At 39.7% G+C, this 12,690-nt stretch overlaps 1 protein-coding gene across 2 annotated transcripts in view; it reads right to left on the bottom strand.

Moving 5' to 3' along the window:
- The window catches only part of LOC140196424 (cohesin subunit SA-1), a 286,358-nt gene that overhangs the window by 35,765 nt on the left and 237,903 nt on the right, over window positions 1-12,690 (bottom strand). The window contains exons 9-13 of one of the 2 annotated variants that reach the window (XM_072255627.1): window positions 9,273-9,346; window positions 6,494-6,617; window positions 3,441-3,539; window positions 2,864-2,943; window positions 8-133 (exon numbers count right to left, since the gene is read on the bottom strand). In XM_072255627.1, the coding sequence (XP_072111728.1) occupies window positions 8-133; window positions 2,864-2,943; window positions 3,441-3,539; window positions 6,494-6,617; window positions 9,273-9,346 (503 nt within the window). The remainder of the gene's footprint in view (window positions 1-7; window positions 134-2,863; window positions 2,944-3,440; window positions 3,540-6,493; window positions 6,618-9,272; window positions 9,347-12,690) is intronic. The other variant, XM_072255628.1, reaches the window with a different exon arrangement.

Genomic DNA, 12,690 nt, shown 5'->3' with positions numbered 1-12,690 from the left:
GTATTACTTTTTGTTCAGGAACTCCCCAGCTGCCACAGCAACAGGTCGGTGTGCAGAATATACCAGGTGATACACATTCTCACAATCTTCATTGGACAATGCCTCCTCACTTCCCCTATAACAATTGAAAAGCCAAGGAGACCAAATAATTATGTTACAAAATTGAAACACTATTAACATATTCATCTATACAGCATTTTATGAGGATTGAAATAATATTAATTACAGGTGTCCCCTGCTTTTCGAACGTTCGCTTTATGAAACCTCACTGTTAGGAAAGACCTACATTAGTTACCTGTTTTCGCTAACAGAAGGTGTTTTCACTGTTACGAAAAAAGGCAACGTGTGAAAAAAGCAGCGCCCGCCCCGAGCAGCCGCTCCTCCCCCCGATTCGGAATGGCATTCCAGCCGGCACTGCTTAAACACGTGCCTGTGAGCATCCGTTAGCAAGATGAGTTCTAAGGTATCGGAAAAGCCTAAAGGAGCTCGTAAGAGTGTTACACTTAGCATAAAACTAGACATAATTAAGCGTTTTGATCGTGGGGAACAAAGTAAGGACAAAGTAAGTTTGGCTTGTGGAAGCTGACAAAGATGATGTTGAAGAGGTTTTGGCATCCCATGACCAAGAACTGGTAGATGAAGAGCTGATGAAATTGGAAGAGGAAAGCATAACAATCGAAACTGAATGCAGTAGCTAATGAACTGAAAGTGAAGTCGTCCAGGAACTGAACGTGAAGCAACTGCATGAGATTTTCGCTGCAATGATAAAGTGTGACTTTAATTTTGAATGGGTACATTGGTTTAGGGCATATTTGCAGGTTGGTTTGAGTGCTTACAAAGAACTGTATGATAGAAAAATGCTCAAGGCTAGCAGTCAAGCAAGCCTTCCACATCAGCCACAGCAGACGAAGAACCTCGACCTCCGACATCGAGGCAGGCAGACATAGAAGAAGCTAACCTGCCTGCCCTGATGGAAACAGACGACGAGATGACACCCCAGTGTCCCACCACTCAAACTCCCAGGTCGCGGAGAATGCAGCGGTAGCCAGGACGCATCCAGCACATCTTTAAGAAAAAAAGCTGAAATAAACAAGCTAATTAAGTAGGTGCCACGCGGCACATAAGTGTCCGCCCAGATCAGAGGCGATTGCCGATTGCGTTGCCTCTGATCTGGGCTGACATTTACATGCCGGGTGGCACCTAATTAATTAGCTTGTTTATTTCGCATTTTTTCTTAAAGATGTGCTGGATGCACCCCGGCTACCACTGTACACCTGCATGCTTCGCGGATCGGTATCGGTCAGCAGCCCGGAGGGTGGGGGCCACTGCACCACCCCAACCTCCGATGACTCAGCCTAACACACCATCATCAGTGTGCTCGGCGCTGTCTTCCCCATTCCAGTAAGTGATACTACACTATACATACGTTATTTCTACTTTATACCGGCTGTGTATTTTTACGTGTTATTTGGTTTGATTTGGCAGCTTTATAGCTTAAAGGTTACTGGAGAGAGTGTTTCTGCCGAGAGCGCTTGCGCCGTGTCTCTGCCGAGAGCGCCCTGCGTGAGACTTTCGCTACGGAAAACAGTGCAGGCAATGATTGTAGAGAAGTACTTCTACTTTATATAGGCTGTATATTTATCATATCATTCCTGCTTTTACTATATGTTACTGTTATTTTAGGTTTTGTGTGTTACTTGGCATGATTTGGTAGGTTATTTTTGGGTCTGCGAACGCTCATAAATTTTTCCCATATAAATTAGCAGTAATTGCTTCTTCGCTTTACAACATTCCAGCTTACAAACCGTTTCATAGGAATGCTCTACTTTGGATGGCGGGGGAAACCTGTGTAACAACTATTCTCACAATACTGAAACATACTTACCTTTTACCAACATTTCAGAAAAGAATTGCTGATGAGTTCCTTTTGGTGAGTACATGTATTCCTGATTTCTGTGCCTGCACATATGCTGGAAGTCATATACCAGTGTATCAGACCATTTAATCAATCCCAGAACTCATCATAGAGCGAAGGAAAAGACTAAGTCAAACACAATCTGGTCCACAGTTCTAAAGAAGTCGACAGATATGGAAAATTCTGTAGAGAACAACTTTTTGAACTGTTTATTCAGGTAGTTATATATAAGCTATTCAGGACCCAAAACAGTCCTTCCAGGTGAGGCAACACTTCACCTCCAAATCTCATTGGGTCATCTATTGTGTCTGGTGCTCCCAATGTAGCCTCCTCTACATTGGTGAGGCCCATTGTAAATATGGGGACTGCTTTGTCAAGCACCTCCCCACCATACGCCACAAGCGGGACTTCCTGGTGGCCAAAAGTTTTAACTCTAATACTCTGATTCCCATTCTGATGTGTTAATATATGACCTCCTCTTGTGCCAAGATGAGACCACCCTCAACACCTTATATCCCATCAAGGTACCCTCTGAACTTCCGGTGAACAAACTCCCCCCCCCCCCCCATTCCCTATTTTGACCTTTCAACTACTTCTAACTTGTCTATTACTTCCCTCTGGGTCCACTTCTTTCTCACCCACTTGGCTTCATGCATCTCCGTCTCCTTTCCTCCAAGCCTTTTTCCCCTCACCCCACCTTTTTATTCAGCCATCTTCCCCTTCCTTCTCAGTCCTGAAGAAGGCTACAGGCATGAAACATCGACTGTTTACTCTTTTTCATAGATGTTGCCTGACCTACTGAGTTCCTCCAGCATTTTGTGTGTGTTGCTTTGGATTTCCAGCTTCTGAAGACTTTTTCGTCTTTGTGATTTCTTTTAAGAACTTAATTACCGTGGAGTTGACAATTCAATGATATCAAAGCAACATGGAAGAATAAAAACTACTTACTGCAGTATCAAAGTAACCAATCGAATGGCTTCCACAGCAACATCATATTCTTTGTCTAATGTCATAGACACAATACGATCCTGTAGAATTAATTTCAAACAAAACTTCAGGAATTAAAATCACTAAGAAACTTTATGGATTACTTTAGGTAAGATTTTTCACAAATGTGCTATTTGCAGTTTGTTTAAGCACACATCTGAATACAGTGGTGTACGATGGACAAAATTACATTGATTTTTACCGCACACTTCCTTACATTTACTGGTTAGAGGTATGTTTAATCAAAAAGATAGTGGGTGCATTTTCACGTACATTTCGGCATTATAACAATCATACATTTTCTAAATTTTTATCACTCTCTGACACCAATTTATATTTTTAAAACTATTGCATTGGAGATGCTTTAAGTCTGAACTAAACACTGCATAGATTCTTATTTTACACTACAAGAGACAGAAGCTATTCAAGAATCATGATTTAATTTTTATTTTAAATCACTGTTCATTAAATATTCATTGTACAGACAGCCAAAATATTAACATTCATATGTTTTTCAAACACTTAAGGATTTTATTACCTTGAACCTATTGGTGAAGAGTTCTAGTTTCGGGAAGAGCTCCTTATTAGTGTAGAGTGACTGCAAAGCTTTCAGACATTTCAGCCTTACCTCACCTTGCTAAATGTAAATGAAACAATGCATACTTAATTAGCGTGCATCCAAATGAAATAAAACAGGAAAGAAATTAATGCAAACACCATCTCTGGCGTTTTCCACAACCTTCAAGAAATATTTATCAAATCTTTATTATAAAGAATACAGGGAGGTGAAAAAGAATACTGAAAGCTTAAAACAGCAGTAGTACTATAGATTTGCTGCTATTTCTGTTTAATCAATGGATGGAATCACACTTCAGTGATTACATTGTCATACTTGAGAAGAAACCAAACCACAAAAAACACCTGCTAAACTTGAGAACTAGGGATTTGTTATACTCAAGATATGTGGAATTCAAGAACACTTCATTCCCACTATTTTACAATTTTAATGAAGCCTGTGTGAACTAAATATCAAGTACACTGAAAAATGTTTGCATTCATAAAATTATTAAATGCAGATGAATCTAATATCAATAAATTGAAAAATTCCAGACACTGAAAACCTGAAAAACATTCAGAAAATGCTGAAAATACTCAGCAAGTGAGTATCTGCAGAAAGAAAAGCATTTGACCTTTTAGGTCTTGGGCCCTCTGTAAGACCTAATTCAGATCTGAAAAGTTGGCTTGTTTCTCTTCTCACATACATCGCCTGGCCTGTGGAATTAGAATTTTTAATTATAATTTTATTCCACATATGACCTTGTTGATATACCATATTTCTCCATGACACAGGGGATTCAGCCTACTGACTCTATGTCAGTATTCAGAGTGATATTGTCACATTCCCATTTTCTACACTTATTTTCCTAAAACCTCCTCCCACATGCCCAAGAACATCACATAGCTTCTTCTCTCCTATCTTGATTTCTTTATATTAGTCGCAGTTTACAATTAATCCAAGGAAAATAAGTCAAAAGCAACCCTTAACTGCAGAACTAATAAATATAACCTGAAAAATGTAACCATTTTTTCCTCATCAAACTAAATTAACTCGTTGCAAATGTGGTTTTCTTTACAATAGCAAGAACAGCAATGACTTCTAATGAATTACATTAAGCTTCATTCATATTATTCATAAGTACTCATGATCAATTTCAATTCGACTTTAAGTCTCATTAGATGGTGACAAGGGGTTGTACAGGAGTGAGCTAGCTCAGCTGCTTGAGTGGTGTCCAACAACAACCTTGCACTCAAAGTCACTAAGCTCAAGGAACTGATTGTGGATTTCAGAAGGGGAAGTCAGGAGAGCACACACCATCTCCCATTGAGTGGTCAGCAGTGGAAAGGGTGAGCAGCTTCAAGTTCCTGGGCATCAACATTTCAGACGATCTATCCTGGGCCAAGTATATTGATGCAATTACGAAGAATGTTTGCCGGTGGCTATACTTCATGAGGAGTCTAAGGAGATCTGGTATGGCAGCAAAGACTCTGGCAAATTTCTACAGATGTACTGTCGACAGCATTCCAACTGGTTGCATCTCCACCAAGTATGGAAAAAAGCTGCAGAGTGCTGTAGACTCAGCCTGCTCTATCATAGGCAGCAGACTCCCCACCATCAACAGCAACTTCAAAAGGTGGTGCCTTAAGAAGGTAGCATCCATCATTAAGGACCTTCACCAATCAGGACATGTCGTTTTTTCATTATTATTATTATCATCAGGGAGGAGGAATAGGAACCTGGAGATGCACACTCAACATTTGAGGAACAGTTCCTTGTCCTCCACCAGCAGAGTTTTAAATGGTCCATGACCTCACTATTTTGTTCTCTTTTCTGTACTTTTGTTTTTGTCTTACACTGTACTGCTGCTGCAAAACAACAAATTTCATGACAGATCCGTGATAATAAACCTGATTCTGATGTCAGTATCCACTGTGAATGGAAATTGAAAGTCTACTTCCCACCAAGTCAAATTTTCTCAGTCAAGAGAAGTGAGTACATGCAAATTCTTCAAACGGCAAAGTGCGTACTTCGATGGTCATTTCTACCCAATTCATGAAGCAGTGTTCAACTAAAAAACTGAACACACGTTATTTAACAACACTGTGAGAGTATATCGATCAGAGGACAAGACGCAATCCAGATTGCTGGAACTGTGAGATTGCTGCTACATTAGTATACCACTGTGCAACCTGACTGCCAGGGAGTTACCAGAGTCAATATTTTAAAATGGGGTGACTCCCTCCCTGAGCAGTTACAGCTTTTCATGCAGGATTTGATGACTGGCAATCCATAGCAATTTACTGCAGGCAAAGGGAAACTCATTATTTCACTGAATTTTGGGACAAAGTGGAACAATGACACAAAGATAGGCAATGTAGATGGGAGTAAAAAAAAAAGAGATATTAATAAACAAATTGAACCATCAAAACTGCAAGAGGTGGCACACTTTTGACCAATGAAAATAATTTCTAAATGATGAAATGCCATGAACAAATGGAACATCTGCAAACATACAGGGAAATCATATAAAAAATTCAGGCAATACCTTTCAGAGGCATAGTCAGGAAATATGACTTATTTTGTATAACTTTGGCATTGATGCTGCATGAATTAATTTAAAACTGCAGACTGATCAACTTACATTAACCAAAAGTGTTAACAGGATATCGCAAAATGGCATTAAGTGAATTTAGTTCACAGATTAACCAGGATTTAATTAAACAGGCTCAAAGGAAGGCAGTATTTGTGTTCCTATGTTTCTAACCAAGTTGGTCTTTTGCATTAGTGGAAATTTAAACAAAGGTTGGTCAGTATCAGGACCTTTAATGTGATGCAGACCTTTTAGCCACCATTAGATGCCTCTAAATTGTATTGCTAAGAATATAAGAATGTCACTTCATGTAAGCTCAAGCAAAACTGAAACAGTACTTCCTCAAGGTATAGTTCAATATACAGGTACTGTGTCAGCACCTACAGCATAAATGAGAAAATTTTTGTTCATCTCAAATACTGATCAAAATGACTATTCTCACCCGATCATGTAATGTCCATCCCACATACTTTAAATAACTGTCATTGAGGAAGGCATCACTGTAGCTCTTCATCCACACACCTATTTCCTCAATACAGATGGCTCGTATCTCTGAAATTGCGTCACTAGGAAAGAGTACAATTGAACTTTAAACCCCATGTATCATTTTAATTACTACTGTCCTAGAAAATAATTTTGAATCACTTGAATATGTGAACATACAAAAGGTATAAAAATAGTAATGTCATGCAAATAACCGATATTGAAAACTGCAAAGATTAAACAAATTTCATGTTACTTTGTATTAAAGAAAATTGGCTGCAGATATAAAGTTAAACAATTATAATATTGGGACATTATATTGCAGCTGTGGAAGCTGCTGAAGAAGCTGCACTTGGAGTACTGTATACAGTTTTCATCACCCTATTATAGAAAACATGTCGTTAAACTGGAAAGAGTGCAAAGATGATTTACGAGGACGTTGCCAAGACTAGAAGACCCTGAGTTAGAGGAAGGGGTTAACCAGGCTTGGTCATTACTCTTTGAAACAAAGGAAAATGGGGGGCGGGGGCAACCTGATAGAAGTGTTGAAGAAATATTAATAAAATAGATGATAATAATCTTACTTGGAAAGGGGAGTCTAAAACTCAGGGGCATAGGGTTAGGGTGAGAGAGAAAATGTTTAAAGGGAACCTGAAGGGCAATGTTTTCCCATGCAGAGGGTAGTGAGCCTACGGAATGAGCAGAAAGTGGTTGATCAGGTACAACAGCATTATTTAAGAAGCACAAAGGTTCAAGGCTGGAGGGATATTGGCCAAATCTGTGCTGTATCTGTACTGCATTGCTCTATGACTCCATAACAATACTCACATGCCACTGGTGAAGTGAAGCAGCATATTTATTTTATCATTTAATTTCTCCTTATTCTAGTAAATTACAGACCATGCTTTTTGCTTTCCCACAATTTTAGTTTGTGTTTTGAAAAATGCTTAACTCTTTCTACTTCTGATGGAAAGCCATTGACTGAAATGCTTCTTCACCAGCACTGCTGCCTGACCTACTGGATACAAATTTTTCTAGACTTCCAGCAATTACAAAATTTTAATTTGGTATTGTGAAATTCATTGCATTATCTCTGAGAAATGCTCAACCTTGAATTTCTACTTGTGTCAGTTGGGACTTTATCTTTTTTACCTCGTTAACTTTTGAAGCTTTATTTCTTCTCATCATGTTTTTTCTCAGGCACAAATGATCAGATTGCTGCAAGTTCAGAGCACAGTGGGTTCAAATAAGTGACTGAGAGTAAAAATTGAGCTGGCCAAAGTAATGCCTGTAAGTTTACAATGAAAAGATCTAAAGAGGGAAAGTGGCCGGGGGAGGAGCCCAGGTGGATCAAGATCTGTACAGGTATGCAAGGAAGGCTCCACTATGGGGTAACTTTTCTTGTTGGAAGTGTCAATTGAAGTAAAAGATTGAAAATGGTAATAACAGTCAAAACCATAGTCTTCCCAGTAACAATTTCCACTTAAAAGTGATTTGCTGTAAATTTAAGCAACACACATCAAAGTTGCCGGTGAATGCAGCAGGCCAGGCAGAATCTCTAGGAAGAGGTACAGTCGACGTTTCAGGCCGAGACCTTTCATCAGGACTAACTGAAGGAAGAGTTTGTTGTTGTTTGCTGTAAATTTAAACTGTTTTTAAAACTTCTCATCTTTCAACTTAAGGATTGCAAGCTTCAACAGGTAAAGTGTTGGACACAAATATTCAGCTCAACCTTTTCTCCCCATCCTTTCTTCTGACTTCTTTTTCATTCTCATCTCTCGTTTCTTTTCAACACCCCCTTTGATTTTTAAGGTTAGCCTTCAGCAGAAATGGCAGCTTCAGTCCTCAAATCTCTACCTCAGAGAAGTGAATCTAACCTAACACAGAAATCTCTCTCCATTTTTCCACCTAGATTATTTTTTTGTCAGGACATTTATCCCATGGTGGAGCCTTCCTTTCTATTCAGAATTCTCAATTCATCAGGATTCCTCCCTTGAACCTTTTCATAGTAATCTATTGGCATCACTTCAACCACAACAATTCTGTCACTTCAATCACTTATTCTCACCTATTACCCTCTGAATTAGCAGCACTCTCATCACTGAAGGCCAATGTGAATACTGTCACTGGCATTAATAGTCAGCTGTTTGGTGATCCATGCTTTATCTTTTGAAGGATGAAAACTAACACTCATCTTATTCTAGACCACAATAACATCACCAAATACAAAACCAATGTTTCAGACATTGACATGACCTCCAAAATTCTCTCCACAGGCTTCAATTTTCTTGTATCACATACAACTGATTCTTCCTTTTTCCAATTATCTACTAGCAGAACTACCCTCACAGACCATACATATCTGTTCAGTCTATAAGGGTGATCTAAGGATTCACTCACCTACAACTTACATCATGCATCCTGCTCCCATCTTGTTTCCCTGCTCCAGGACCAAAGGCTTATTGGATCATTTAATCTGTCTTGCATTTCACTCTAACACAAACATACCTACTGTTCTTTTCCCTCCCTTTCCCAATGTTTCAAACCTTCTATAAAGGTTTTCATTTCTGATTAAAGTCATCAGCCAACAATGTTACTGTTGCTTTCCTCTACAAGTGCACTCTGACTGCTTGGTACTTCAAGTATTTACTGCTTTAATGACAATGCAATGATTTACTTTCATAAGTCCAACTGTTACAAGTTATCACTCAACTCAGTTTGCAGGAAACATCACTTACCGATATCTGTGCACAAAAATACCCTTGAAAACAGAGTTCATCATGTTTTCTATTTCATCTTGATTCTCTTGAAGCTAAACAAAAACACCAAGTATGAAAAACAGTCAGTGAATGCACTGCATAATATCTACTTGCACAGAAGATGAAACCATGTTTTAACATAATTCAACAAACTAAAACTGTGGAAATGGTCAAATGGCAAAGAGGTACTTGGAATGAAAGGAACACTTTCAGACGTCAAGACTGAAAAGCAGTGAAAAAAGCTTTTTCCCCTATTTGCCAAAAAGCTTTGCTAAAAAGTCCTTTTGGCGAATAGGTAACACATGCCAGTCCTCGTAAGTGGAAAGAGTGAGCAATTTCACATTCCTGTGTGTCAATATCTCTGATGATCTATAATGGACCTAATAAGACACAACAGTGGCTATATTTCATTAGGAGTTTGAGAAGATTTGGTAGGTCACACTCGCAAATTTCTATAGATATACCATGGACAGCATTCTAACTGGCTGCATTGCCATCTAGTATGGGGGGTGGGGGCTACTGCACAGCACTGAAATAAGCTTCAGAGTGTAAACTTCATCAGCTCCATCATTTGCACTATCTGTAGTATCCAAGACATCTTCAAGGAGCAAAGCCTCAAAAAGGCAGCATCCATCATTCAGGAATCCCATCACCCAGATCATGCCTTGTTCTCATTGCTGCCATCAGGAAGGAGGTGCAGAAGCTTGAAGGCACACCCTCAACGATTCTGGAGTAGTTTCTTCCCCTCTGCTATACAATTTCTGAATGGACATTGAACCCATGAACACTACCTTTTTTATTTCTATTTTTGCACTACTTATTTAACTATTTAATATACACTTACTATAATTTTCCTTTTTTTTCTATTATGTATTGCATTGTACTGCTGCCACAAAAACAACAAATTTCATGACATATGCGGGTGATATTAAACCTAATTATGATTCTGAAATGCTGCCAGGCATAACTTCCAACTTGGAGGGAACGTCGACTCAGACCATAAGAGGCTTGTGTCGGGCATTTTCATGCCTTACAAGGCGCAGATTGGAAGTCTGTGTGGGGCGCCACTCCTCGCACAGACTAGAGCAATGTGTGATTAAGTGCCTTGCTCAAGGACACAAACACGCTGTCACAGCTGAGGCTCGAATTAGTGTCCTTCAAATCACTAGATGAACGCCTTAACCACGTCCAACTTGAGATATTCCCAAATCTATGGTGAGTGTAAAAATATTATCCTAGTCAGAATCATACAGCATGAATACATGCTATGCAGCTCACCATACCCACTAGTGGGCACACACCCACTAATCCCATCTTTTAGTACTTAGCCTGCAGACTTCAATGCCTCATTGATTCAAGTGCTTGTCCAGACACTTAAATGTTGTTAGCAACTCTGCTTTCACCACTCTCGCAGCACATTGCAGATACTCTCTACTCTCTAGATGAAGAAACTCCTCCTCCGATACCACCTAAATCTCCTTCCCCTTACCTTGAATGTATATCCTCTGATATAAAAGGAAAACATTCTAGCCTATCATCTTGCATACAACAATCATGTTAGAACCAGAATCAGGTTTATTATCACTGACACATTGTGAAATTTGTTGCTATGTAGCAGCAGTGCAGTGCACTACATTGAAGAACCAAAAAAAAACCCAAGAAATATAAAAATTGTAGTGCAAAAAGAGAACAAAATAGTAAGGTAGTGTTCATGGACTGTTGTTCAGAAATCTGATGGTGGAGGGGAAGAAGTTGCTCCTAGCACATTGTTGAATATGTGTCTTCAGGCTTCTGTACCTCCTCCCTGATGGTAATAATGAGAAGGGGGCAGGTCCTGGATAGTGAGGGTCCTTAACGATATATGCCACCTTCTTGAGGCACTGCTTTTTGCAGATGTTCTTGATGGTGAGGAGGCTAGTGCCCATTATGGACTCAACCTCCTGCACTCGAGTGAAAACAGACTGAACTTCACCAGTGGCTTCTCATAATTGAAATGCTCCATTCCAAGCAACATCCTGGTGAATCTCCTCAGAATCAAAATCAGGTTTATTATCACTGCCTTAATTCATGTGAAATTTGATGATTTGCAGCAACAGTACTATGCCAAGTCCTAATATTACTATTAATTACAAAATAAATAATTAGTGCAAGAGAAAAGAATAATGAGGTAATGTTCATGGACCATTCAGAAATCTCACGGAAGAGGAGAAGAAGCTGTTTCTGAATCAGTCAGTGTGGCTGTTCAGGCTCCTGTACCTGACTGAGGGCATGCCCCGAATGGTGAAGGCCCTTAATGAAGGATGCTGCCTTCCTGAGGTACCGCCTCTTGAAGATGTTCTCAATGGTGGGGTTGTGAATGCAATGGAACTGGCTGAGTCTACAACCCTCTGCAGCCTCTTGCGATCCTGCGCATTGGAGCAACCATATCAGACTGTAATGCAACCATTTGGACTGCTCTCCGTCATACACCTAAAGAAATTTTCAGGAGTCTTTGGCGACATACTAAATCTCCTGAGACTTGTAAGAAAGTAGAGCCACTGGCATGCCTTCTTCATGGTTGCATCAACATGCTGGGCTCAGAACAGTTCCTCCAAGATGTTAATACATAGGAACTTAAAGCTGCTCACCCTTTCCACTGCTGATCTCTCAATTAGGACTGTATGTGTTCTCCAGACTTCCTCTTCCTGAAGTTCTTTGGTCTTGAAGATGAGCTTAAAGTGTTGGTTGCACACCACTCAATTAACCAATCTATCTCAGTCTTGTACACCTCTACATTATCATCTGAAATTTTACCAAGATCAGTGCTGTCACCCGTGAATTTATAGATGGCATTTCAGCTGTGATGAGCCACATAGTTATGAGTGCAGAGACAGTAGAGCATATCGAGATGTGCCCTTGTTGATTGCCAGCAAGAAGGTGATGTTATTACTGATCTGCACTGACTGTGGTGTCCTGATAAGGAAGTTAAGCATCCATTTGCAGAGGGAGGTATAAAGGCCCAGGTTTAATTCTGAAAGAATGATGGCACTGAGCATCAAGTATAACAGAAAAATAACAACTTGATAAAATAGTCGTTGTTGTCTAGGTGCTCCAATGAGATCGCACCTGCTGTAGCCTTGTTGCAGCAGTAGACGAACCCAGCAAGCAGGCAGAAGTTAATTCTAAACATAACCAATCTCTTGAACACCTCATCTGAGCAAATGAGTGTTACTGGTCAATAGTCATTGAGGCAACTCACAATGTTCTTCTTGGGCACTGGTATGATTGTTGGCCTTTTGAAGTAGACAGGAACCCCAGATCACAGCATTGAGAGATTAAAAATACCCTTCAACACCACACAGAATGCTAGAGGAATTTAGGCAACAACAACATGCAGGTGTAAACTTTCAGGCCGAGA

Source organism: Mobula birostris, chromosome 4, assembly GCF_030028105.1.
Source record: "Mobula birostris isolate sMobBir1 chromosome 4, sMobBir1.hap1, whole genome shotgun sequence".
Classification (NCBI taxonomy): domain Eukaryota; kingdom Metazoa; phylum Chordata; class Chondrichthyes; order Myliobatiformes; family Myliobatidae; genus Mobula; species Mobula birostris.
Note: the sequence above shows the minus strand (reverse complement) of the source record. Positions and strands in the feature narration are given on the sequence as shown.